A 21,792-nucleotide genomic window follows, 5' to 3' on the forward strand; every position below is an offset into this window, starting at 1 on the left:
TCTAAGGCTGGCCACTGGACCTAAGCATTGCCCTCTCTTAAGCCATGCTGGCAGCCGTTTAGTCTAATCCTACCAGGTTTGCTTGCCTGCTGGGATTTCATGACTGCTTGAAAGATTCTGGCTGGGGAAGGGAGAAGCCCTCTTTGGGTTAACCTGTGAGCCGCTTTCTCTCTAGAGTGTGCAGGTGCCTGGCCTTTCTCTTCACCTGAAAAATCCCCATGTCCCACGAGTAATATCTCTGGTAGCTGAAGCTGCCCTCAATTGCTGCAGAACTGGATCTGGATGTGTCTTCAGCAGTGGGCACCGGAGCTCTGTAATGTCAGGTTAGGAGGCAATCTAGAACAGCTGCCGGATTTGGTCCTGGATGCTGGTTGTTGGCACCTGAGTGGAGGGGTTGGGATGGGCAGCCCCACTCTTTGTGCAGCTGTTGTATCTCAAGGACACTTCCTTGTCTCATTCTTATGGCTCTTTATACTGATGTATGTCGCCAAACTTCTGCAAATGTATTAAGAACATTCTTTTCCTTGATATTTTCCGCTTAAAAATTATATTCCTCTAACTGGGTCAGCCAACCTTACACTGTAAGCAGTTGCTGAAAAAAATCTGTCTGAGTGCAGGTTTTCCAGACTTCCTCTTTGCCTGCCAGTCATCCCTCCCTCTGGAGGAAGGACCTGCCTCTTAACGGATGATGAGGGCTTGTGGAGATGGCCAGCCTAGGAGTGGCCTTCTTAGATGGAGAGCGCTGGAGGGCCGATGGGCCGTGGCCCTTCTGCGCTGGGGTTGAGGAGGTGGGTAGCAGTACAGCCAACTGGGTGGGCGTTGGGGAAAGACTCAGGACTGCAGACCTGGTTCCAGAGATAATTAGAAAATCAGAAAGAGGTGGAGGATTGATGGCGGGACAGCCAAAGCATGCATGGGAGCCTTTGATGAGAGAGCCGTATGGGTGTGAAGGAAGGTGTGACGGATGTCTTTATTGTGTGATGCAGAGGGGGAGGCCAAGAGTTTGCAATGGTTTTGACGAAGGGACTGTGTGTGCATTTTGATCTGCTGCCACCCTTCCTCTTGCCATCTTGTGCCAGGCTGGAGGGAAGCAGTTTGCATATGCTCAGCGTAACATTTGTTGCACCACAGTACCGCCTGCAGTAGTTCCAGGAGTCTCCTGAACATTTAGCCAGCAGAACCAAATTTGGGTGGGAGAAGAGGTGGTGGGTGAAGCATCACAAACTGCATTCTCCCGATGACAAATGCAGTGGGTGAGCAAGGATTAGAAAATCAATGGTTTCCTGCAATTAGTGTAATGACCGATGCCAGAAGAGGGTTATTTACCCTGGAACTCTTGGTGATAGACATCAGGGTGTCTTTGGAAAGCAGAAAGCTGATAGTGAACAGGCTTGGCCAGGAGATCAGCTTTGAGGTTTGAGGTTTTATTCAACTTGTATGCCGCCCTATTCCCGAAGGGACTCAGGGCGGCGAACAAACCGGAAGGGAAGGGAACAATACAAAAGGGGGAAAAAAAAGAAGACAAACAACAATACAGAGCCAGTTTAAAAGGTCTCAACAAGCACACCAATTCGAGTGGGGCTGGGAGCTCATCAGCCCCAGGCCTGCTGGAACAGCCAGGTCTTAACAGCTTTACGGAAAGCCTGAAGGGTAGGGAGGGTCCGAATCTCCACGGGGAGATCGTTCCAGAGGGCCGGAGCAGCCACAGAGAAGGCCCTCCTCCGGGTGGTCAACAGTCGGCACTGGCCGGCGGATGGAATTCGGAGGAGGCCTAGTCTGTGGGATCTGATTGGTCTTTGGGAGGTGGTCGGCCGGAGGCGGTCTCTCAGGTACCCAGGTCCAATACCCTGTAGGGCCTCATGGTTGGGTTGTGGCCAAGAGAACTTGGGAAGGGCAGAATCTCCTCTCCTCCTTGCTTCCTCTTATGGGTACAGAGCATGGCTTAAAGATCCCTGAGCAGCCATGGACCAGAGAAAGGGCAGGTTGGCTTCCTTCTTGTTATTTATAGGATGTCCTTGGAATACATGGAAAAGCCTAAGGATGGGGACTCCCGAGGATGGATACCCCAAGGAACGCCAGTGAGCTGCAAACGAGCCCCTTTTCTAACCGTTGGGTTTCAATGAAAGGTGGCAACTTGTAAGGTGCTGCTGCATTCCATAGGTTTCTGAGTCAGCATGTTGCCCCCAACAACAATCCGGGTCCTCATTTCACCCACCTCGGAAGGATGGAAGGCTGAGTCAACCTTGAGCCGGTGAGATTTGAACAGCCGAACTGCAGAACTGCAATCAGCTGAAGTAGCCTGCAGTGTTGCATTTAACCACTGCGCCACCTCAGTGCTTGCGTGGTGCTCTGTAGATGCACAGCAATCTCCCCAAAGTGAGCTGGTTGTTGGGGCAGTCTGAGGAGCTGAAAAAGCCCCTCCCTCTGAATGTTCCTTGCCCTCTGTTACGGAAAGGGCCTGTGTGTGCATGCAAGTCCAGCGAAGCCAGCGTCCTTTCTTCTGTGCTAATCTGTCTAGGACGGAGTTTCTCAACCTTCGCAACTTTAAGATCCCTGGGCATCCAGAATCTCCCAGCCAGCCATAACAGGGAAAAGAAAGAATTCGCAGACCCCTTTGGACTTCATGTTTCTTTCCAGGGGAAATTGTGGATAGGCTTCACCATAAGACGGCCCATCTCTTCCAAATGGACAGCCTGAAATTCTACCCTGGTGCCAGCAGTTGACGAGGTTCCTTTGCTGAATAGGAAGAGGTTGATGTTGTTAGCCAGGGTGCCTGGGCCCAATGAGATGCTCACCGGCTTAGCTGTTGTCTTTCTGTGGCTCTTCCCTCCCTTTGCCTTTCCAGTCCCTGATGAGTTGGCGGTCTTGGAGAGCATCTCGGCGGTCCTTTCCTCTTTGGGCGTCCTGCGTCACCTGCTATTCTAGGTCACTTGTCATTTTAGCACGGAGGAAAGCCAATGTGCGAATACCGTGCGCCCATGTGCCAGCCACTTTCACTGCCTGATGCCCATGATGATGACAGCTTCCAGCTTGCCATCCTTGCAGATGAGTAACAGGCAAATGACTCGTCCCTGATGGCCACTCCTTGCCCCCCTGCTGCTGTACAATACTCGCCGTTGTTGCAGAGGCCCAAAAGAGCGAACAGGAACCTCCAGACGACGCCTGCTGCTTTTCCGCTCTGCTGGAGAGAGCTGGACCATTTGTGCTGTGTGGGGTGATGACTGTCAGGGATTTGTTCCAAGCCCTGTTGAGATGCGACTTACATCTGTAAATCCTTTTCCGCTTCACGGCCCAGCCACGAGGCTTCATCCATGTGACTGCCCATCGCAATGGCCTCTGCGCTTGGGGAAAGAGAAGGCAGCCCCCGTGTGCTGCTGCTGCTGCTGCTGCGCTCACCTTCCAGGGGCAGGTGGAGACCTGTCAAGGCTGAGCTTCCTCTGCACTGGAGCTGCACTGTCCCGTGTCCAGTCCCGGATCCTGATCAGCAGCTCCTTCCGTGACTGTACTGGACCGCTCTGGATGACTCTTTCGTGGCAGGGGGAAACTGGCTGTACAGCCAAGTGGCCCTAGTGGATGCTGGCTCCGTTAGCTGACCAGCGGCAGGCGACTGCCTAGTCTCCTCCGCCCCTTGCTCTGAGCAGCTGTTCCACTCTTAGGCCAGAGGGAGGACTTTCTTAGGTGAGCAAGGCTTGCATCCAACTGAAGAGATGGCCAGAATCATGGGGAGGGCAGTTCCTGGTCTGAGCACCAGGGCTGGAGTCTCTTTTCACTTGGGATCATGGCAGGTTTGGGGTACCTCAGTCACCACTTCCCATTTTTAAGGAAGTCGCGTGAACAAGCACCTTCCAGGTGGCTTCTGTTCTTCACTATTGGAGAGAAAAGATAGAGGGGAGATACGGACTAAGATCAGTTAGGAGCAATCACAGTGAGCAATCATTAAGAAGTCAATAGCTGCTAATGTGCTTCAGGAATACCTAGAAACCCCCCCCCCCCACTGTTGATAGTAATTCATGACTATTGCTAAACAAGGGGCACGGTCTATTCTGTAAATAGTGAAACCAGTCCAAGTGGTTTCTTTTTCAAATCCAAACGGGTTGTGTCTCATTGCCCAGGGAGCTTCTGCAAACCTTCTCTCTGGCAAAGCCCTCACGTAGTCCGCCGGAGTGAAGAAGGGGCTCGTACCAGGTCCTCTTCTGGTTTGTGTTTCATGGAACTGTGAGCAGACGGCCGTAAAGACCGTTGAGCATAACAACCACGGCCGTAGAGCAGGTAAGCTCTGCATTGCTGCTGGTCCTCCTGGGTTACGACTGGAGCCCTGGGACCCAGGGTGAACCAGGACGCCCGGTGGGATCTTCTGCTAGGTGGACCTCAGGGCACTGGGACCTCTCCCCTTCGCTCAGGGTTCCTCCAGAGCTACCGTCGGAGGCCAATTGTTGGCCGGCCTGAAGTATCTTTTACTGTGCCAAGCAGAGAGTGTGCCTGTGCGGAGTCATTCTTTGTGCAAGGCTCTTGGGGTGCTGCCCCAAACAGCTACTCTTCCTGGACGTTAAGATCCCTGTGGCCCCAAACGTGTGGGTGCTGGCCGGCCATTTGGGGGTCTGGTGTGGGATTACTGCTGGTATAATTAAATGGACTTCCCACCTACTTCTCAGGCTTCCATTTGAGTGGAGACTAATTTCTGTATAATAACATTTTGTTATTTGCAATAAATCATCCACAGTGAGGTGACTGGGCTATGTCATTATTTGCCAACCTACAAGTATAAAATTACCCGGAGCCTGAAAATCCTTCCTTTGAAGGGTTGGTTGTGACAACCATCTGAAGATACACAGTGGACGTGTATCTCCTGGCAGACCGTCCTGACCCAAAAGTGACGGGCGCCAGGCGGGAAAGTTTCCACCGGCGTCCTGCCCTTCCCAAAGAGGCTTGAAGCTTCCTCAGAGTTCCCAAGAGACTGACGGCCTGTTTGCAAGAGAAGGGCTCAACTCTAGTTAGAAAGGGAGGGGAGGGGGAGATGAAGCCACAGCCGCCATGGGAAATCCCCCCACCCTTGGGTAAGGAGAATCTTCTCTGTGACTCAGCCTTTAGCTAAGGCTATTAGAAGGCTTTTGTTCATCTGAGCCCCATGTGAAGAGCAGCCAAAGTGCCACCTTCTCAGATATCGTAAAGAACGTAAAGCAAATAATGCAGGGAAAAATTGTTATTTTTTAAAATTATGTTTCTGTTTAATTGTCTATTCGTGTATTTGGGGTTTGTAGCCTCCAGATCTCTTATCATCTTCGTTGATCTTTTCTGCACCCTTTCTACGGCTTCTACATCTTTTGTAGAGTGACCAGAACAGGATTCCATTTTCCAAACATGGCCTCACCAGTACGATACAGAGCGATACCATCATTCTCCTGATCTCGATGCTGTCCCTCTGCTGACACAGCCTAAGATTGCACGAGGTTTTTGGAAGCTGCAGCACATTTCTGACTCATGCGTAGTCAGGACACCTAGATCCCTCTCAACTACAGTTGAGCCAGGCCTATCCTGCACCTGGGCATCTGGTTTTTCCTGCCTAAGTGTAGGAACTTTCTTTTCTCACACCAAATTGTCTCTTGCTGGATAGGACCCAATGCTCAAGTCTCTCAAGCTCATTCTGAATTTTGAGTCTATCTTCCAAAATGTTAGCATTTCCCCCCACAGCTTGGTGTGTCTGCAAATTTGATGAGAGCCCCATCAGGCCCCTCATGTAGGTCATTCATGAAGATTTTGAAGAGCCCTGGGGCAGCGACAGAACTCTGAGGAATCCCACTGCACACTTTTCTCCACGTGGATGTAGTTCCACTGAGGACCAGATGCTGAGTGGTTAGTCAGCCAACTGTAGATCAATCTGGTACTCTGCATGCACATTGCTCTATCTCACCAAGAAATAGACTGTGGCCTACTTTATCAAGTGCTTTCTTGAAAAATCCAAGTATGCTACGTCCACAGAACTTCCTTGGCCCACCAATTTAGTCATTCTATCAAAGAAGGCAGTAAGGTTTGTTTGGCATTGCCTGTTTTTAACAAACCCTCACTGGCTTCTATTAATCAGCTTGGCCATCTTTTCCCAGGATTTGCCCAGCCCTACTAGTGCCTCTCTTTCTGTTCGGACAGGCAGAATCCATGTGGGAAAAACAGCCTCTTAAATAGTAAACTGGCTAAAGTGGTTCTGTGGCAGCCCCCTTGGAATGCACTGCTCCCTAATGAGCACCCTTCTTTCACCCCCTCCCAGGCAAGGCCTCGGTTGCTGTGCTACAGTCCCCAGGCCGTGGCTCCTACTTGTTTCTTGAGGGCCTCCTATTGTGTGCCAGCTCTGGCAAGATTAAGATAGTAGTTTCTGAATTAACAGGCCCTCCTCCATCTTGCTCCTCTGAGCTTGTTTTTCCCTGAACTTAAGCCTGACGGAGTCCAGTCACAGGATCAGGATCTGCATCTCATCTCTCATTTGGCCCGGGTGAGGTGGTGCAATGGGATCTCTCACTCTGAGCCGGATGACCTCTCCCCGTGTTTTCTGTAGGTGTTAACAGATCTGTCAAGCCCCGAAGACTTGGGATGCCTCCAAAGAGGAGGGGCAGGGGAACCGCTGTGGGAGAAGGGGATGTCTCTATGGACAGTTCTACCCGGTGGTCTTGTGAGCACCCAAGAACCCCTGGCAGAAACCTAAGGTTGGATTGGGTTGCCCTTCTGGTGACAGGCGTGCTGGGAAGGAGGCCTGAGACTTCCAGTTCAACTCCCAGTAGCTGCCAGCACATTTCAACGGTGGTGGCTCCCCCCCCCCCCCGGCCAGGCACTCTATCCCTTGAGCAGCAATAGAACACAGAATGACAGGGTTGGAAGGGGCCTTGGAGGTCTTCTAGTCCAACCCCCTGCTCAAGCAAGAAATCCTTTACCATTCCAGGCCAAGGGCTGTCCTTTTCTTCTTAAAAGCGTCCAGTGACAGAGCATCCTTAACTTCTGGAGGCAAGCTGTTCCACTGGTTAATTGTGCCCAATGTCAGGAAATTTCTCCTTAGTTCTAGTTTTGCCACTGTCCCGTTCTCACCTTTGGATAGGAAAGCCCTTCGCTGTCTCTGGGGCTGCAATTTTCACCTTGCTCTCTGGCTGTTCTCCAGATACGTCTCTGGGCTCCAGATTCCTCGAGAGAGCTTCCTTCTCAAGCGGTTTCTTCCTTCCCTCTCCTCACCCCCAAACGAGGCCCAAAGCTCCTGTGGCAGTCTAGAAATAGGGGAAATAAACAACCCGCCAACCCCAGATTTCAAAGTTAGACCCAGATGGGTAATCCAAGCCAGCTGCTTGCAGTCGCTGCCTCGCGCAAGTGACTGAATAGTATGGGCAGGACACAAATTTCTCAGAATGGGACAGCTGGGCGTGGCCAGCTCACTGCCAGCAGCTCACCTCTGCCAAGTCACTTCTGACAACTGAGAAGTCACCAAGTCACCGCAGAACAGCTGCCCAAAGCCAGCTGGGCATGGGGACAACTTGCCATGGGTGGGCAGAGGGAGAACCGGGTGGCGGGTGGGCGGGCAGAGGGCAGAGCAGTGACAGTGGCTGGAGGCGTCCCATTTTCACACACACCGCTGCCTCCACCGCTATTACTGCCGAACCCTAGGCCGAAAAGGGTGGGGCAGAGAGTGGGGAAGCGGCAGCTGAGGGCATCCTGTTTTCACACCACCTGCTGCTGCCGCCGCTGCCGTCCTTGGCTTCTTCAGTCTGGGACTCGAGGTAGCGGTGATGACATTGTGTGGGATGCCCGGGATGCCACCTCCCCACTGCCCACCCCACCCACCACCGCCACCATTGCCGTCACTGATCTCTTTCACCCAAAGCTCAGCAGTGGCCGTGAGGGGTGTGAAAATGTCCCTGTGGTGAGCTGGCAGTGTGGAGGTGTCCTGTGGCAGCTGGGCGATAGTGAGTTGGCAGAGGCAACTTGGTGGTGGTGAGCTGGCCGTGGCGAGTTGTCCTAGACCCCAAGTTTCTTCCCTCTCCCTGCTGCCATTCTCCCCAGTCTGCAATGTCAGCGGCCTGGATTTGAGCCATCCTTCTCCAGCCTCTTGCAAGTTTGCCTTCCTCTTCCTCAGGCTGTTGTGCTTGCGACTGGAATAGCTGTGATGGATTCCACCACCCCAACACCTCTTCTACACCCCCCTCCATTATCATAAATATTTCAGAATAATTGAGTAAGCATTCATTCTGCATCCGTTTCTGCTCCATTTCTTCTGTGGTTGCTCTGGGCTGGTGGCTAGTCTGGGTGGCAGGTGGTTGAGCTCTGGGTCTTCAGGGCTACCCAGTGACATCTTTGCCCTCTGGCAATGTGGCCAGCAGGAGGAGGAAGAGCTGCTCTGGGCCTGGCACCTTAGTTCTGGCATAAGAGAGGGACTCAGTTTGATTCCATTGGAATTGAAGGCACTTCATTAAACCGCCTGTGAGGAGATCTGCAAAAAGAGCAAAGGTCTCGGGAAAGCCACTCTTTCAGAAGCCCCGTGGAATCCCTGGTGCTTAAGCTCGGAGGCTGGTGTCCCTCAGCGAAGGTCCTGCCCTCCAGGGTTATTCCTTATCAATCCCAGAACAAGTGTCTTGACTTTAATTGCATTCTTTTTGTCTGGCTGTGACATTCTATTAGGGAAGGAAAGCTGTTTCCTAGTGGCCCATTGATTATCCAGCCAAGCCTGATTAGTGCTCAATAGCTTATGGCTTCATTAGGCATCGAGGCCTTTTTTTACGTAAGCAAGGAATATGAGAAAAAACGGGAGCAGGCTGTGCCCGGAATCAATCCTACAGCAGATTTGGAAAGCCATCCATGCCATCCATGTGTGAGGGGCCCCTTTGCCTTCCCCCCATCCTGGCCATCAATCCTCCTAGGTCTGGCTAAGTTCTGGGGACAGGTGTTCTTATGAAAAAGGTGCCCCTTGAGTCTCCCCTGGGTGACTTTTTCAGGCATTCTGGTCAGGAAGCCCTGGGTTGTCGTTTTCCTGATGCCCCTTTAGAAGGCCTTTGGCATATCTTGCCAGCCAGGGCATTCTCAACTTGCAGAGATAAGGTCTTGAGAATGAAATTCCTCCCTCTTCCCTCTGCTTTTAGAAGGCTGCATTTGGGCGATTCCGACACTCTGAAAAATCTGGTCCAAACTTCATTCTAATAAGGAAGCGTCTATTTGCTTTCAAATAAGTGGAGGAAAGAGAATTAAGTATGTTCACCATCCTGAGTTATTTATAAAAATAGTAAATGTGGCATATAAATAAATAAATAAACACTTTGCCTCTCATGTTTCATGTTCAGCATTTGTATGTCTGGATAGGTGTGATTACATTGGAAAGATTGGGATGAAAATGGAGTTTTTGTGGGAAGAAAAGAAACTGAATCCCTTCCAGAGCACATTTCCACAAAGCTTTATGCTGATAAAAGTCATAGCTAAAGACATTCGTATGTCCTTTTGGCTAATTGGCCCACAAAAGCTAAAATGCTTTTGTCCATCACATATCTATGTCGTTTGGGGTTTACAGGAAAAAGATGTTTACCTTATAATGTATTCTATAGAGATGTCATCGATGTGACACACGGTACACAGGTGGCTCTAGCAAACCTGTCACCTGCAGTGGCTTTTCTGAAATGGGCCTGTTCAGGTTTGGTGGGGATCAAGTTTGAGGTAGGAAGAAAGATGGGCACGCTGTCAACTCGCAAAGCATCCCTGGCCTGCTCTGACACAGGCCTTGTGTTCTTTCTATGTTGGATATCTTTCTGGGACAAGAAAATTCAGGAACTGTGTGAGAGTTGGAAAATGCAGAAAAATTTCCACCAACCTCTATTGGAAGTATTTTCCATCACAAGTAGGTTGCTGGCCAGATGGCTAAAGAGGATAAGTTACAATAATATTTGATATTGAAATAAGCACAATGATGGATTCTTTTATTTTTGTTGTTCATGAATTGTGACCCTCTTTAGTTTTAAAAGTGTGCTGCCTTGGCATTCAGAGTGGCAGTTGGTCTTACCCGAACTGGATGTTTCAGAGAAGGTGTGGGAGGAGTAACAGCTGGGTATTAACCAAGCCCCTTTGCCCTGGAGTCTGAGGATAATCTTTTGAAGCCACACCTCTGATCCTCCTCTTGCTCTCCCAGATTAACCGATGGTGGTAGCAGAGCCCTGGAAGGAAAGAACAACAGAACAGCGCAAGCACATATCCTTCCTATTGACCCTGAATGACCACTGAGCTAACTCAGGCCCCTGGCGCGGGGCGCCCTAAACCAAGGTGGGGGGGGGGGGAAGTGACTCCTCCCACACCTTCTCTGAAACATACAGTTCAGGTAAGACCAACTGCCAGTTTCCAGAGTGAGGTGTGGGAGGAGTATCAGCTGGGACATACCAAAGCTAGATGTCCTAGGGAGGGATCATTGGGCCTGAGCCCCTCGAGAGTCTAGGACTCCCTGCAGAACCCTCCTACCGAAGGCTGCCTCCGCGGAGGCGGAGGCATCCAGGCGGTAATGTCTAATGAATGGTGAAGGAGACGCCTAGGCGGTGGCCCGGCAGATCTCCTCTATGGGAGCCTGGGTGGCCCAGGCTGCTGAGGTGGCCGCACCCCTGGTGGAATGCACTGTGATGCCCTCTGGAACCTGAATTCCCCGTGCCTCGTAGGCCTGTGAAATGGTCGCCCTGATCCACCTGCTGATGGTGGCCGGGGAGACCTTAGCGCCTCTGGTGGAAGGTTTATATGACACGAAGAGGGCTTCTGAACGCCTAAAGGGAGCCGTGCGCTTAAGGTAAATGCGCAAGGCTCTTCTGACGTCCAACCTGTGCCAAGATCTTTCCCTATCCCTGGAGGGCTGCGGACAGAAGTCCGGCAGAATTATCTCTAGAGCCCTGTGGAAGGGGGAATTGACCTTGGGCATGAACGCGGGCTCCAATCTGAGGATTACCCGGTTCTCTAGGAATGTGCAGAGGTCCGTTCTGCTGGAGAGAGCATTGATCTCAGAAACTCTCCTGGCTGAGGTGATGGCGACTAGGAAGACGACCTTAAGGCTCAGAAATTGAAGGAAAACATCCCTCAAGGGTTCAAACGATGCCTCCGTTAAAGCCTGGAGGACCGTAGGTAGGTCCCAGGAAGGGAATCGATGGACCACTGGGGGTTTCAGATTCGCCGCTCCCTTGAGGAAGCGCCTGAGGACTGGATGTTGGGATAAGGGTGGAGTGTCCACCCCCCCCCCTGAATGGTGGAAAGGGCCGAGACCTGTCTCCTAAGAGTGCTGGGGGTGAGTCCCTTCTCTAGACCTTCCTGCAGGAAGTCCAGGACCTGAGGTACCGAGGCCGAAGCAGGCTGAATGTCCCTTGCTTTACACCAGTCAGCAAAGGCCACCCAGGAAGCGTTGTAAATGCGGGTGGTAGATTGCCTCCTCGACGCCTCGACGGTCCTAATGACCTTGGAGGAAAATTGGGCCTCTCTTAGCTGCTCCCGCTCAATCGCCAGGCGGTCAGATGGAGCCACTCCGGATCCGGATGCTCCAGAGACCCCTGATGTAGAGACACCTCCCCCGGGGGGATCCACCAATGGGGAGCTGAGGACAGCTCCACCAGGTCCGCTAGCCAGGGGCGGTGTGGCCAGAAGGGAGCCACTAGAATCATCTCTGCCCCCTCTGACACGAGCCTCCTCAGAACCCCGGGAAGGGGGGGAATTCGTAAAGTAGACCTGGTGGCCATCTGCAGCGGAGGGCGTCTGTGTCCATGGCTCCTCTGGAGGGGAACCTCGCTATGAAGTTCGACAGCTGGGCATTCGCTGGAGTTGCGAAGAGATCCACCGTCGGTTATCCGAACCTTTCGCAGATCTGCTGGAAGACGCTAGGGTGGAGCTGCCACTCTCCGTTGTCGACCGTCTCCCTGCTGAGCCAGTCTGCTTGCTGGTTCTCCATCCCGGAGATGTGTTCCGCTCTGATGGACTGGAGATGTCTCTCTGCCCAGTTGCCTAATCGGAGGGCCTCATCGTGAAGGGCCTTGGAGTGAGTGCCCCCTTGCCTGTTCACATGGGCCTTGGCTGCCACGTTGTCCGTCAGAACCAGGATGTGGTGACCGGTGACTGTGGTCTTGAAGTGTCATAGGGCCAGGTGGATGGCTCTGAGCTCCAACCAATTGATGTTGTTGCACAGATCTGTTGGAGTCCAGTGGCCCTGGGCTATCTGAGCTTCCAGGTGTGCTCTCCAGCCGAACAGGCTCGCGTCCGTCGTGAGTATCTTCCTCGCTGGCTCCTTGAAGAGGGATCTCTTGCTCAGTGCTGGGGTCAGCCACCAACGAAATGAGAGCAGCACTTGGGGCGACACTCGGATCTTGAATCTGGCGTCGCTCGTCCCCGCCTTCTGGTATGGAAGCAGGAACCACTGTAGCTCCCTGGCGTGTAGGCGAGCCCAAGGCGCGATCCCTATACAAGAAATGAATTTCCCAAGGAGCCCGGAAAGAAGAACTACAGGGACAGAGCGTAATTTATGAACTTCATGAATTAGCTGCACAATGCTGTCCCTTCGCTCCTGGGGGAGGAACACCTCCCCAGACACCAAATCTATAATAGAACCGAGATGTTGGAGCCTGGTAGATGGGACCAGCTGGCTCTTCTCTAGGTTGATAGAGAACCCCAGGGACCTGAGGGTGTCAATGGTGGTGCCCAGATCCTGTCTGGCCGTGGCTGGGGACCTGGCTAGGACTGAGATGTCATCTAGATAGCAAAATGGATGGACTGGTAGGGAGCGCAGGTGACCTGCGGCTGCAGCCAGCACCTTGGTAAAGGTCCTGGGGGCTGAGGCCAGCCCGAAGGGGAGGGCCCTATATTGGAAGTGATTTTCCCCGTGTGAGAACCTAAGGAACCTGCGATGTTCCGGGGCGATGCTGATGTGGAGGTAGGCCTCCATAAGGTCGATGGAAGCCATGAAGTCGCCCTGTCGGATGCCTTCCAAGATGGACTTCTGGGCTGGAGTCTGAGGTTAATCTGGGAGAGCAAGGGGAGGATCAGAGGCGTGGCTTCAAAAGATTATCCTCAGACTCCAGGGCAAAGGGGCTTGGTTAATACACAGCTGTTACTCCTCCCACACCTCACTTCTGTTAAACGGGCACCTTTTACATTTCCTGCAGTTTGGAAATGGTGGCTCTTGTTTGTCCATGTTGCCTTTCCTGCAGCTGGAGCTTTCTCTGCGTTTGTGCATTGATCGACCTTTGCATTTCTGCAGTGTGGTCTCCCCTTATATTGTCCACTGGAAACCAACTTTTTGGATTTTTGATCAACTGAAACATAAGAGGTACAAATTAATGCTTTAGCCCCACTGGAAACGGTGCGTCATTTCCTTTGGAGAACAGCTGAAGCAGCTGTTTGACCATCCAGATAGTTGTGACTTCCTGAAGGCTCTCCACGGGAGAGAGGTTTCCCTTCAGAATGCAGTGAGACTTCGCTGCATTCCTGCTTGAAGGTCCTGCCAGCCCTCCCCGGGACGTCTCTCAGCCCGTTGAGCCTCTCAGATTCTTCTTAAGGAGGGGCGCCATTCAAGCAAACCCTCCCCTCCTCTGTCCCACTGGTGGTTTCCAGGGCCAGGAGATGCTCTGGGGTCAGGTGAGAAGTCAGTGGCGATGGACATTTCAGACTTCGCTTTCAGGCTTTCTCGGGTGAAGTAATGAACTGAGCTTCTTGAGGCTTCCCACAAATTCTGCTGGGAAGTTAACCCTGGCAAGGAGCAGAGATTTACATAGTAAGCAGCAAAAATCGTTAGCGGTGCTGCTAGTGTCCTGCTTAATTAAGACATACAGCCTTCGTGTGCGGCAGGAAAGGGGGGAGACAGTCTCTATTTATGGTCTGTGCAGAGGCATCTGTCAGGGAGAAAACACAGAGCTTGTTAGTGTGCGGAAGATGCCGCTTGCCCTGGATTTCAGCAAGCCCCAATTGCAGTCATTTCCCCCCAAGCTGTAATGGCAGAGGCGAAGACAGTAAATGGGAAAATAGTAAATATTATTTTTAACCTGTTTTATACTCCAGATGGCTTCATTCTTCAGGACACAACAGTTCTGGAACATCTTTAAGAGATTCCTTTTCCTAGGCCTAATACTTTATAACTACAAGGAGTTCCTCCTTGTTTTATGTCTGAGAAAATGTGTTCCTTGGCTGTGTGGCTTATTTTTAAGTCTACAGATGGTTTTGGCTTCTTCCGCCCTCAGCTTTTGCTGCAGCTTTCCACCTCAGTAAACTGCTTTCTAATTTAGCCAGAGGCTTAGAGCAACTGTGCTGTCATATTTGGTTGTCCATTCTCATCTCCTTTGCATGTTCTCATTCCTTCTTTGATAATGAGCAGCTAGAGTGCACATCTGTGCTAGCCTTGCTCACTTGGTAATTCTTGTCCTATCTGTAGAAATAATGGTGGAAGTTCAGGGCCAGCTTGCCACATGATGAATGCTTTCTATGGACCCATGAAATAAGGGCATTTGAGGTGGGAATGTATCTGAAAGAGGGCCACAGAGATCAGGGGCATTGGAACCATGGATGGAGAGGAGCTGGTGAATGTGATCTGAGCATCACTAACTGTAATTTTGAGAACTCCTGGAGCACCGAAAATTGGAGAAGAGCTAACATTGTTCCAGTATTTTTAAAAAGTGGATTCGGGAAACTATTGCTTGACGCTAATACACCCTCCCGCCCCCCCAAGGTAATCAAGCAGTGGGACTACAAGCACTTGGGAAGGAACAAGGCAATTTGTAGAAGCCAGCATGAGTTTCTTAAAAATTGATTGTGCCAAACTAATCTTGCTGCTTTTTTTTCTACATTCGTAGACAAAGGGGCTGCAATGGATGCGGTGCATATAGATTTCAATAAAACATAAAATAGACTGTGGATTCCATCTCCATAGCATGGAACAGTGGAGGATGGATGATCCCACTATCAGATGAATTTGCTGTCCCACTACCGTAATGGATCTACGCCTAAGTGAATATATCCCAGATGTTGCGGGCACCTCGGGGTTCTGTCCTGGGCCCAGAGCTCCTCAACACAGACCAAGGGCTGGAAGGGCTTTTTGGAGACACGGAGATGGGGGTGGGGGTGAGGTGGGGTGGATGGCCAACACCTCAACATTGGGGTTCAAAGGGATCTTGGTAGCTTTGAACGTTGGGTCTTTTCCAGGAGTTCTGCTTTCCTCAGCAGTAGTGCTTGTGAGAAGGCAGTGGGAATTCCCATAGACTATAAATTAAACCTTAGCAGCTGCAGCTGCCAAAAGAGCCGTCTCAGGCTGCATCTTCTGAGGCGTAATGCTGAGATTATGGGAAATGACAGTTCCATTCTACCACAATGGTCAAACCACGCCCATTGCCAGTTACTACAATACAAGGAGGTGGCTGAAGACCTGGAAAGAATGCAGAGATATTGAGGGTCATGGAGCCAAATCCCACGAAGAACTCCCCAAGGAATTGATGTTTCTTCCTGTGGAGTCACATTGATTTTCCCCACAGAAGGAAAGGCTGGGAGGGGACATGATAGCAGTCGCCCAACACTTGGGCACTTGTCACAGGAAAGAGGGTGCAGATCAGGCCTGCCAAACAGCCTTGCATGATCCACCAGTTTTGATTAATAAAGAATAAATCCGCTGTCACCTCCAAGTCTTGCCAGCTCCAGCACAGCTGCCAAACAGCTGATCAATAGAACAGGTATTATGGTATTTGTGGCTCCAACGATTTTTAATTTATCGATATTGCCCTTTCTATTCTATGAGTTGTGCAGGACTGTTGTAGATTCTTCCTCTGCAGTGACAAAAATCTAAAGGGGGGGGGGCAGCTTTACAGAGATTCAGACTTGAAACAAGGAGAAACTGTAGTAAATGAGAATTATCTCTCTCTCTCTCTCTCCCTCCCTTCCTCCCTCTCCCCTCTCTCACACACACCTGTACCTGTTCCCGTAGTAAATATTTTCTGACCTAGGCAGAATATTTGTGCAAGTGAGTCTTCCTGAATGCTAAACCTTTGGAGGCAGAGAACTTCAGGGGGAAATGGAGACATGATCCTTTTTCAGGTTCCATTTCATGGCCTTTGTGCTGCATTGCAAAATCCAGATATTGGGAGAGTTCAGTGAGATTCTTAGTTGCCCAAGGTTGATGAAACTGACGTGACAAGCCAAGAAGTCTTGCTTAATAATCTGGGCATAATGAGGGTGGGGAGGGAGGGAAGGAGGGAGACCACTATCCCCAATCCACTCTGTTCCCTGTTTCATGCTTTCAGATGCAAACTTGTGCACATCTTGATCAGATTTTTTTTGTTCATTAGCATGAAATTTGATTAGTTCTACATTTTAGTGGAAAAAAGAATCTAACCGGAAGAAGAAACATGGGAGATTGTGGTATATCAGGGAAATGGCAGACTCAGCCACGCATGGATCTGCATCTCCTTTTGCCTCTTAGCCAGCAATCAGTGGAGGGAGCCCTCTGCCTTAGTGGTGGAAACATCCCCTCTCCCCCAAAACAGAGTTTCTTTCCAAACTGCAGATGTAGAACTCAAAATATTGCTCAGATTTCAAATCCTGCCACGGGGACTCTGCTTTTCCTCTGGGCAGCCGTCTAACCTGCATCTCCCCTGCTAAATCGCTTTCTGGCAAATGGTTCCTTGGTGCTAGACTTGCACCCCTTGTAAAAAAAGGCTTAATTTTTGTCATGGGGCAAACTCAGTGCCTTTCCTAAAAAGAGCAGAGAGTGATGGAAGAGCAGAAGAATGAGGTTAAGTTGTTGAGGTTGGTTGCAAGGAGGCAGAATTCTTAAGAGATTCTGTTTCACTCCCCACCGTCTTATAACCTGCCCATACCTGTTCAAGAACTTCCTGCTCCCCGCCCACCCCTTAGCACCCATCCTGAGCAAATTGCGGCCACTGAGTGGTAGTTGTGGAGGGTACCCAGAGAAGGTCTTGGCACAGCAGCTCCAGCACAGCCAAGGCATTGACATGTTCCTGCTCTGGCACTGGACGACTTAAACAATCATTTACCTGCCGGCCTATTTTATCTTGTGTCTGGGTGATTCACAGTTAAATGACGGATATAGACCAGGTTCCCTGCAGCTGGATCAGTCTGTCTCATAGAAGGTCACATTCCTACAGATTCCATTCTCCTGCTACCATCAATTATTTTAACCTTTTATTAATTTATTAATCTGTTTGGATTTGGTATCGACCAAAAGGTGCCAATTTCATACATTCCAGAAAGAAAGCTTCCTTTTGGTTTCTCCGGCATCTTTCAGTTATCAATTTCTTTGGAGCCTCCTTGATGCAATGCTGCCCCAACAAGCCGGGGAAAAATGGTAACTTTCCTTCCTTGCCCCATTGAAAAGGGCAGCAGCCTCTATTTCAGGGACTTCAGCCAGGATGGGATTGTCAGAGAAGGCTACCTGGATTGGTTGTGACCACCTAGAACGCTGGACGTTTCCTAGAAAGTTTGAGATTGAGGGTCAGGGTTGCCAAGGGGATGGGAACCGCTTGGACGAAAAGGTGGTGTCTGTTTACATCCCTTCTGTGAATGAGGAGTTAGCTAGCTTCTTTGCAATGCATTTGAATGTGGCAACTCACACAATCCCTGATCTTGTTATGCCACAGGGGTAGGCTTCGCTCTATTGGGTGCATGAAATGTTATTCTAGTTACAGATAAAATGCAGTATTGCAGAGGGAAGAAAGGAGTAAGCACTGAGAAGTGATGACATAAAATGTAAACAACAGAGTTTATGAATTAAATGCATGCAAAAATAATTGCAGCATAAAAGCTGCATTTTACCAAAATCTGGCCTTGCTGTTCTGATCTCTGGCACTGTTGCTTGTTGGTGGGCCAGATAGGATGCTCTCCAATGAGCCCATCCCCTGTTAACTCCTCCCCTTCTCCCTCCCCTTTCTCCCTCCTTCCCAGGAAATCCATTTAAATGCAATTCCATTCTTCAGCCCCCGCCTTCATGCATGTCTAATGAGTGTCAGAGAAAATGCTATTACAATGCAGCCAAGTAGGATCCAATCTTGTAGAGTGTCTACAAGTCATTTGGAGAAAACCCTGGGAGCGCTCCCAGTTTTATGACGATGTAATTAGAAATAAAATCTCATTGCCATAGTTGAATGAGGGATGGGTGTTAATCCTTTAACCGGGAAAGATAGAGCTGTACTTAGAGAAGAGATTAAGGGCAGGAGTCTGCCAGCTTAGGCAGGCCTGGCGGTTGAGGAACAGTGAAACCCCCAGGCCTGGTGGGGAAAAGGTTTTTATGAATGGGAACCTCCTTTCTTCGTATTTGTCATTCAGGATTTGGTGGTGGTTGGACTGAATGGGTAAAACTCTCACTGTGGCTTGGTTAAGTTGAAATAGTTCAGCTGGTTGAAACCAGCTCTCAACTTGGTGAGCTGTTAACCAGGCCATCAGCCATGAAAGCATGGCAAGATGCGTTTGGGTGCAGTTTTGAAAACGGTTCTCGTCAAGAGTGTCATTTCTTAAGCCTATATGAAATGACTGGTAGTCCAGCAGTAGTCCTGGCCTCTCTCATTCAGCTGGGGAGAAGGCCCGTCCCTGGAGATGCCACAGGACGTGCCCTCTTGCTAAGGGGGAGAGGCAGTGGACCAGGGGTGGGTTTCTCGCCCCGGTTTTGTTGGAACGGGGCCGGCAGCGTCCTCGTGCACGGTGCACACAAGCATACTAGCGTCTGTGCGATGCTCCAGCTGCTCCTGGAGGATCGCGCAGGCGCTGTATGCGTCCTGCACATGCGTGGAAGCGCAGAACTCGTCAAAACCGGGTAAGGACCGCGGGCGGGCGGGTGGGCTTACTTCCAGGTTCGCCGACCAACCGGTTCGCAGGGACCGCCGTGAACCGGTTGAAACCCACCCCTGCAGTGGACCCTCTCTGGCCCTTTGGGGCACAGCCTAAGCACTAAGCAGTAGGTGGCCCAGCATCCTCCTTCTCCACTCTCTCCGGAGGAAAAGATTGGCCCAGGACAAGAGGTCTGAGGGGGCCCCTGGACACGGCCGAGCTCAGCCAGAGGTTCCCTTTTCAGCCTGTGGGCTTAAAGGGACTTCTGGCTGTTGGTATTCCTTTCTTTTGGGGAGGATCTTCCCCCACCCCATGTTTCCCAGAGTAGGGAATCCTTTAGCATGGTTTTTGTTAGTGCAGCCTCCTTCCCTCAAGGCCTTTTCCTTCCTTGCAGAATATAAGAGCTGATGCTTCTGAAAAGCTACTCCATCAATTAAATGTGCATACAAATTGAACAGGGGAGAGCAGCCATTTGCAAAGCAGTGGTTGCCTGTTGCCATAGCAACTGCCTCCCCCCACCCCCAAATTCTGAGGCAGACAGGCTCCAGGCTGTTGGTTCGCAGGCAGCTGGGAGAATCTGGATTCTTTGTCCCCCTTCCCCGCCCCTCACCCGCCCCCCCCGCCCCCATTCCAGACTGATGACTCTGAACTTCAACCTATGGCTTGTACCGAGGACGATGGGTGTGTGGTCCTCCAGAGAAAAGGACCTTTCCAGGGTGCTTCTCTCCAATGCTGGGGATGCCCTGGGGAAGAAGCTGGCTTTGAGCAATGCTGGTGGCTGGGCATCAGCTGGGCAACTGGAGCCCATCCCTGCTGGCTGCAGAGCAACTTGCCCCCGTCCTCCTGATGCCAGTTCCATTTCATTGCATCCCTTGGCAGGGCTTCTCTGCCGAGGTCTCTTGGTGGATGGGCCCTTGCAGTCTCGGTCTTACTGCCAACACTGTGGTGTGGGTAAATGAAGCACACCTTATTGCTGGCATCTCACCTCCAATGTGTAGTCTGTGCTTTTTACCTGCCCAGACGCCCGCAGTGTGTGGATGAGATTGCAGACGGGTATAAATTGCCCTCTCTTTCTGACAGGGGCTCAACCAGAATGTTTGTTTTACTCCCAAAGCTGTCTTAAGGCATCTCAGTATCTAAGGAGTGTTAAATTGGGGGCTCAACCAGACCACTTCCAGCCTGCCCAAAGGAGAGCTAGAAGCCCCCTTGCAGGCTGGGCCTGGGCCCTTTCGGGCACTCTGCTTCCCAATGGAAGAGGTTGGAGCCTGCAAGGCGCCTCCTTCTCTTGTGTTGCACTGATTCTTTTAGTCTTCTGGGACCGAAACATGCTGACGTTGCTCTCTTTTCTCCGCTTGTCTCTTCCAGAAAATAGGTTCTTCATTACTTTCTATGGTGGGTTGTACATATCAGACGTCCAGAAGGAAGACGCCCTGTCCACCTACAGATGCATTACGAAACACAAGTACAGTGGGGAGACGCGGCAGAGCAATGGTGCCCGCTTGTCTGTCTCAGGTAGGTCTTGCTGGGTCATTGGCCAGGGAGTTGGGCTAAGCTTTGGCTTGCTTCGATGGTTGGCACAGGGGCTCCCAGAAGGGAGAAGCAGGGGCTGCTGAAGGAATACCAGCCCGTGATTATTGTCTCCAACACTTTCCTGAATTGGGGGGGGGGGGGCAGGGATGTGGGGAGTGTTTGTGTCTCCTGTGGAGCCATTGGAAGGAAATCCTCCGGAAGAGGAAGGGCCACCCACAGCCGCAGCCGCCGCAGCCGCGTGCTTCTTCTGAAGAACTTTCCGTGTGAAGAGCCCGCAGTTCTTCTTGGGGCTGAGGAGCTGCTGACGATGGATTCCTTCACTGAAGAGGGGGTTGCTGCACCAGCTGATCTGATCTCTAGCATCTCTTCCAATCTTTCCATTTCGTGATTCTGGTTTAGCTTCAAAGCCACCAAGCGGTACTCAAACAGTTCTTGTATTTGTAGGAAACGCAGGAAGAAAGCACTCAGGATTTGAACCAGTGGAGCGGGCGGCCAGGTCATTTTGTAGCTAAGATCATTTTCTAACCTTTATCTGTGTCTCTGAGACTTCTGGTTAATCCTACTCAGAGAAACAAGGTAGGAGGCCTCAGTGCTGGTCGTCAGGGGAGCCTGAACATCGGCCTGTTTCCTCTATTGGACCAGAAGAGTTGGGGTGAGCACCAAGCGACGTTTAGCCCCCCAAATGGAAAGGAGACCTACTCTGGGGCAGCCAAGGAAAAACACCCCCACCAACCAGGGTGGCACGAAGATCCTCCGGTGGTTCTTGAGTTGTAAGAAACGGGGCTTTCTCCCTCCATCGAGCCTGCCCGTCTTCTACTCAACCTTCAGTTTGGGGCAGCGGAGGAACAACTGCCCCCGGCTGAGCCTTCTCATGGATGTGGGGAGGGGAGAGCCTGGAGCAGTTCTTAGCCAAGCAGCTCCAGTCTTCCCACTCTGCCCACTCTGAGGGGAAGAGGGCCTTTTTCTGACCCCACCTAGGCCTAAAAGAAGCATTCAGTCAATCCCTGCAGGGAGCAGATCTGTGAAAGTGCTGGGCTCTTGAAAGGTTTGTCCTCCTGATTCCTTGTTACACTGTTCTCCTCTCTTGGCATATTTTGAATAACAGACTTCTCATCTCCCACCGGCCGAGGCTGCAGAAGGCCCAACTCAAAACTTTTGGTCACCCGCTTTTGTTTTTGGATAATGCTGATGTGATCTGGTATGGGGGGGGGGGGATGTAGCTGGGTCCTTTGTCGTGGTCAGATCATTCTCTAAGGGCATCAGAATTATTTACAGACACTCCCTGACACAGGGAGGAAGGATCTGTTTGATTGGTCCATCTCAGGAACTTGATAGATCCTGCTAGATTCCAGTGGGAACCTGAGCTTGTTCTTGAGACTCTGATGGCTTAACTAACACACCTTAGTCCGTCCTTGGAAGAGGGAATGGCAATGACTTTGGACTGGATCATACCTCTGCTTCTGGATTCTGGAAACTCTG

The 21,792-nt window shown here is 51.1% G+C and overlaps 1 protein-coding gene across 1 annotated transcript in view; it reads left to right on the forward strand.

The window, feature by feature from the left end:
• DSCAML1 (DS cell adhesion molecule like 1) overlaps positions 1-21,792 on the forward strand; it is a 106,342-nt gene that overhangs the window by 34,567 nt on the left and 49,983 nt on the right. The window contains 1 exon segment of the mRNA XM_032229618.1: positions 20,149-20,295. Coding sequence (XP_032085509.1) covers positions 20,149-20,295 — 147 coding nt within the window.

The sequence above is a fragment of the Thamnophis elegans genome, chromosome 13, assembly GCF_009769535.1.
Source record: "Thamnophis elegans isolate rThaEle1 chromosome 13, rThaEle1.pri, whole genome shotgun sequence".
NCBI classification, from domain to species: Eukaryota; Metazoa; Chordata; class Lepidosauria; order Squamata; family Colubridae; genus Thamnophis; species Thamnophis elegans.